This window comes from Trypanosoma cruzi, genomic scaffold (assembly GCF_000209065.1).
Source record: "Trypanosoma cruzi strain CL Brener 1047053516315 genomic scaffold, whole genome shotgun sequence".
NCBI lineage: Eukaryota > Euglenozoa > Kinetoplastea > Trypanosomatida > Trypanosomatidae > Trypanosoma > Trypanosoma cruzi.
Genome location: NW_001849343.1, coordinates 64692 through 70295, shown reverse-complemented (window position 1 = coordinate 70295; position 5604 = coordinate 64692). Strand labels below are relative to the sequence as shown.

The 5604-nt window shown below is 48.9% G+C and overlaps 4 protein-coding genes across 4 annotated transcripts, besides 12 other annotated features; all 4 read right to left on the bottom strand.

The window, feature by feature from the left end:
• Tc00.1047053507671.39 (serine/threonine-protein phosphatase PP1) lies at positions 1 to 434 on the bottom strand (the record flags this gene model as incomplete). Its single annotated transcript, XM_799214.1, has 1 exon — positions 1 to 434. A coding segment is annotated over one exon (434 nt), but the record flags the coding sequence as incomplete, so codon positions are not given.
• Positions 1 to 5604: a sequence feature (heterozygous, Esmeraldo-like haplotype).
• On the bottom strand, positions 1162 to 1830 carry Tc00.1047053507671.30 (25 kDa translation elongation factor 1-beta; the record flags this gene model as incomplete). The annotated part of the gene is made up of 1 exon (XM_799213.1): positions 1162 to 1830. The coding sequence occupies one exon, from the start codon at positions 1828 to 1830 to the stop codon at positions 1162 to 1164; it is 669 nt and encodes a 222-aa protein (XP_804306.1).
• Positions 1895 to 1921: a microsatellite.
• On the bottom strand, positions 2070 to 2678 carry Tc00.1047053507671.20 (hypothetical protein, conserved; the record flags this gene model as incomplete). The annotated part of the gene is made up of 1 exon (XM_799212.1): positions 2070 to 2678. One exon carries the CDS (start codon positions 2676 to 2678, stop codon positions 2070 to 2072), a length of 609 nt encoding a protein of 202 aa, XP_804305.1.
• On the bottom strand, positions 2761 to 3213 carry Tc00.1047053507671.10 (uncharacterized protein; the record flags this gene model as incomplete). The annotated part of the gene is made up of 1 exon (XM_799211.1): positions 2761 to 3213. One exon carries the CDS (start codon positions 3211 to 3213, stop codon positions 2761 to 2763), a length of 453 nt encoding a protein of 150 aa, XP_804304.1.
• Positions 3877 to 3899: a sequence feature (AT_rich).
• Positions 4022 to 4044: a microsatellite.
• Positions 4309 to 4363: a sequence feature (T-rich).
• Positions 4734 to 4756: a microsatellite.
• Positions 4756 to 4782: a microsatellite.
• Positions 4885 to 4936: a sequence feature (A-rich).
• Positions 5080 to 5135: a sequence feature (T-rich).
• Positions 5242 to 5266: a microsatellite.
• Positions 5380 to 5445: a sequence feature (A-rich).
• Positions 5544 to 5567: a microsatellite.

Genomic DNA, 5604 nt, shown 5'->3' with positions numbered 1-5604 from the left:
GGGTGGAGAACCTTCAGACCGAGTAACACGCTGATCACCTCTGTGCCGTACTTGCCACGATCCACATAGTCGCCAAGAAACAGGTAGCGCGACGCGGGCGGCATTCCCCCGGCTCGGAATATCTCTACGAGATCGTTGATCTGGCCGTGGATGTCCCCACAGACGTTAACTGGGGCCTCAAGTCTCACCATCATCGGTTGCGACATCAGCACTGGCCGCACACGACGCAGAACGGTGCGGATAATATCCTCGTTTAGGAGCTTCTGTGCACCCCGCCAGTCCTGCAGGACGGACGTCACTAATTGCCGGATGGCGGACTTCTCCTCCTCCTCAATGGACGTCTCAAGCCGCGGAACCGGGGCCGCCTCCCGCCGCTCCAGCGTCTTCTCCGCAGACTGAGAGCGGCTGCGCTTGCGGGTAACCACGGCGGACATGACACGCGGATGGACCTTTTCGTTAGTTTATTCTCAAAGTGAGCCGCTACCGTCTCTGCCCGCAGGATGCCGCACACCCGCGTCTGTTGTTGGGGACAAAATTAAAAAGTGTCAGCCCGGCAACCACCCACAAAGAAAAAAACACCTTCCGACTTTCAACAAGAAAAACAACAACAACAACAAAAGAAAAACGCTGGGATAAAAACGCCGCCACCCACGCGCACCGCACTCACGCCAGCGAAGGGTTTGCAACGACCCGACCGAGCGCCAAACAAACAAAAAAAAAAACCGCAGCTCACGCCTCACCTCCCCCACGTCGAAAGGCACCGAGTCTTGCTACTCTACGCCTAGAAACCTACACTATTGTCCCACCCCACCCCCACCGCCACAGCAGAAAAGGGACGGCCGAAAAAGATGCAGAGGGAGAAAAAAAGACAAAGGTGCACAGGAATAAAAACTTTTCCCCCAAGCACAGCGCCCAGCCGCACAAAACAAAAAAAACACAAAAAAAAAAGCTGCATTCTTCTCCCCTCCCTCCCCAGAGACACACATATTTCCCTCCCTCTCAAATCTGGTGGTTTCGTGACCAATTGGTTTTGGCTCAATAACAAAAAAAAAAAAAAAGAGCACGACATCGATCCCGCAGAACGTCTCGACTCTGCTCTTTTACTTTATTTCATTTTCATTTTCTTTATTTATTTATTTCGATTCCTAAAAACAGTGAGGCTCAGATCTTATTCCAGGCAACAATGTCCATGGACTGCACTTCGTCCTCAAACGACATGATCAATTCCTCCAAATCATCACTGGAGACCTTGTCGTCCTCAATGACAATAAGCTGCTGCAGCTTCTTCACGCCGAATGCCACAGGCACCAGCTTGTGATCGCCCCACAGCAGGCCGTCGCGCTTAACGGCGTGCAGCTTATTCGCCAGAGCCTGCAAATCCACGGTGTCATCCCACGGCTTGACGTCGAACAGGATGGAGGATTTGGCGATAACCTCCTTCTTTGCCTTCTTGGCGTCAGCGTCCTTCTTCTTCTTGGCCTCAAGAGCAGCCGTCTCCTCCTCCGTCGCTTCCCCGAAGAGGTCAATGTCTTCGTCTTCATCGGCCTGCTTGGCGGGGGCAGACGCCGCCTTCTTTGGTGTCTGCTTTGCGGGAGCGGAAGCCGAAGTGGTAGCTGTCACCTTCACAGGGGCCCCCCACGCCTTGCGCTCCGCCTCCGTGAAGGATGCCATATGCTTCACCCAACGGTACAAAGATGTGTTTTCGGCGCCCAGCAATTCGTTGAACAGCTTCACGTCCTCTTGGGAAGGCTTTGTGCCGCCCAAAAAAAGCTTGCCCTTCAGCTTGCCCTCCAGCTCACCGCTCCTCTTGTTAACGTCCTTAACAGACATTGGCTTTTTTTTCTGTTACCTTATAGGATAGTTCTTAGCTTGCTGGAAAAAGAACAGGCAAAAATTATTTATTTATTTATTTATTTATTTAAAGAAAAGAAGGCACCAGCACTATGTATACTCAGCGCAGCAAGCTGAAGAAGCATGCATTTAACAGATAAATAAATACCGAAACTGCCAACAGGACCACAAACGCTCAAGAGATGGAGTGCAGACACCATATCTTACAAGCCGCCACCCTACGCATTGTGGCGTGCAATGACAGGGAATGCGTCCATCGTCCTCAAAATAAGTTTGACCTGCTCCAACAGTGCTCCTACTGCCGCGCGTAGTGAACGTTCCTGTGACGCCTCTATTTTGACGTAGACTGTAGACCGTGTGCTATCATCCGCCCAAAGCTGAACCTCCCTTGACGTCCCGGGCACGGGCGGTTCCACGCGCAGCACCTGTATCATGATTTGCGCGGGTTCCGCAGCTCGAAGAGGCAATCGCAGAACACACTCCAGCGGGTCCTGATCTTTTTCCTCAACACGAACCTTCGCGGGCTGCATCCGTCCTTTTGCCTTTCCCTCCTCCTCCTGCTGTTTTGACTTGTTTCCCACAGAGGTTGTCCTTCCACCGAAGTAAACAAGCCCTCCCCTAACCACTACGCATCCCGTTTGTCTCAACACAAAACAAAAAAAAAAAAAGAGGCTATTTATTTCACAACTTAGACGTCCTCTTTTTGCTGCAATAACGTCACCGTCCCCACCGCCAAGCACCCCGCCGGCGCAAAAGGGGGTGTGCACGATGACGACACGCCCATTCAGACAAAAAAAAGAAACCGCCGTACGCCATGCAATAAGCATAAGCCATAGAATGGGAGTATTATGGCAGAAAGAGAGAGAAGATGAGAAGGGAAGAGGAGGCAACAAAATGAGCAACAAGGTACTAACATCCACTCAAAGAGTCCATCCCATCAACAGCCGTACGCAGTGCGGCAATAAGCGCGTCAAGACTCTCAGCATCCAGCTCCATCGTCAAACGGTCATTGGGAAGCAGCATGCGTTCGGCTGGCTGCCCTTCCCCGCCACCTTGCATCTCGGAGGAGGCTGTGGCGAGAAGCTGCAGACGTACTCCTGATACGGGCGACACCAGCGGAGAAATCGAAGCGACCTCGCTGGGAGGCGCCACGCGAGCCACATCCATAGCAAGCTGCAGCAACGGCATGCCTCCACCGCTGTTGCGGGGCTTCGTATCCGCCCCATCTGCTCCCCCCTCCATGCTTACTGTACGAGCCGTCGCGCGGTTCATGGCGGCGGTCGAAAGGCGGTCAGTGGCCAGCACATACGACGCAGTCCAGTCAAAATCAAGAAGAACCGCCTCAGGGGAGATGCCCATCATTCGCCGCCCGATCCAACGACTGTAAAAATAAAAATAAAAAGAAAGAGAATACAAAAAACTTTTCCTGCTTCTTTTTAGTGCCTGCACCACCACCACCCCTGCAGTGTTCACGTATGGATTCCACGCAATTGTGTGCGTGACGCGACCACGTGTCAAAGAAGAACTCCTCCCACCACCCCAATTCCCTTTTGTGTGTGTGTGTGTGCTTGCAGGACCCTAAAGAAAAAATTTATTCCGCCTCCTCCTGGATATCTGTCCCTTTCTTTGGTGTCCGGCCACTACACCCAACACACAGCCGCTACCGCACAAAAGAGAATGAAAGAGAAAGAGAAGGCAATGCATGATGTCACTTGCCACTTTACCCAGACAAAACACCACATCCCGCGCAACACAAACATTGGTGCTTACACAACGACATTTTATACTTTGTCTGTTTGTTTTTCTTAAATGTTGCCTTGTGAATCCTCACTTTTGTGGAGAAAACAATTGTTATGTGAGGGCCCCACCAGACGTCAAACGCAAGTGCAAAATCACGAGGGTAAGAGTGGGGTGCGTTGGGAGTCAAAAAAAAAAAAAAAAAAAGGGTGGTGTTAGGGGAAAGGGGAGGGGGGAAGGGAAAGGGAAAGGGGTGAGAAACCACACTGAGAAGCAAAGCACATAAACATATATAAATATAAATATATAAACAAGAGTACAAAAAAAAAAAAAAAAAAGACAAGAGGAATAACAGTGAGAGAAGAAAATACATCAATAACTTTTGTTTGTTTGTTTTTTATTGTTGTTATTTTTTTAACCTCCTCTTCATCTCTCCATCCATCCATCCATCCATCCCTCTCTCACTCCGTCTGCAGCTTGTGTTGTTGAGCCGTCCTGCTGCCCATGCCCACCGTCCCACGACCCCACTCGCTTGCTGGCCCACACACCTCCGGAAACATGCGCAATGGACACTCGCCGTGCGTGGTGAATTGTGCAGCGGCACTTAGACACGCACACAAACGCGCCCGTTACAAGTGTTCATACATCGCGGTTTGTACTCACGCAACAACACCGCCGCCACACCAACGAAATGAATGAAGAAAGAAAAGTGCGGCACACAAAAAAAAAAAGCAAAAGAAAAAAAAAGATGAAAGTAAAACCAAAAAAAAAAAAAGTCAAGAAGCGAATTTCCGTGCAGGGAAGCCCCAGGCGGGTAGGGGGAGAGAAGGGGCAGCAGGCGTAGACACCACCACCACCATCTCCCACGAGGATCCCTCACAGCCGCGAAGCAAAACGGCACTGGAAAAACACGCCACCCTATCAAAAGAAACATAAAACATATCAAATCAATAAGAAAGCAAATAAAGCAGGAAACGATGAAAAAAAAAAAAAAAGAGAACTAACGAATATTCCAGCGGCGGCGGGGAAGGCGGGGGAGAGGGAAGGGATCACTTTTTGAAGCAGCGGTGGCGCCGTACAAACCACAACTGCTTTGAAGCAAGCGCCCTTTCCTCCCCACCCCTCCTATCCGCAGCATCTCTGCAATACATACATACATACACACATATAGATAGATAGATAGATAGATAGATAATAAATGCATATATGTAGGTTTATAAACAATTATTTGCCCGCCCGCCTCCCCGCCCCCCTTTCCTTCTTCCCTTCATTACACACATCATACGCCAATGTATATTTGTCTCTTTTCCCTCCTCTTTCTTCTTCTTTTTTTTTTTTTTGTTCGTTTGACACCCTCCCTCTTCCTTCCCCACACCCCCGCTCGCATCGTCCCCTCGCTCCATCACATTTCCTTCATAACTTTTGCATCACCAGCCACGCCCCAATTACCCGTGACTGTAAGAGAAAGGGAGCCCCAATGGTGAAAGACACAAACAAAAAGAAAAATGAAAGAACAAAAACAAAATGAACAAAGAAAAAAAAAAAAAGGACAGCAGGAAAAATAAAACAAAACTAAGGGTGTAAGAATCCTCTTAAAGGCTCGGCAACACATGCACCTCCCAGACGTATTTGTATAGTTACAATGTATACATATGTGTGTGTGTGTGTGTGTGTTTGTTTTTCTTTTTGTGTGTTTCTGGTTATTGCCAGGTCTTGCACACTCTCCCTGCTCTGCACAATATAAATCAGCAGTGACCAGCCACGCAAGCACAGCGTTTGGCATGCGCCGTCTTCTTTTTCTTTTCTTTTCTTTTCTTTTCTTTTTTTTTTTTTTTTATTTGTTTGTTTGTTTTTTTTATTGTACATTAAACCATAGGGGCAAAAAGTCGCGGGATGACGCAGAAGTGATCGAGCAAGAAAAAAAAGAAAAATCAAAGAGCACACACTCACGCGCCAAAAAAAGAAAAAAAAAAAAAAAAGGCGGCTAAAATGCGAAATAAAAACGTGCAGAATTGC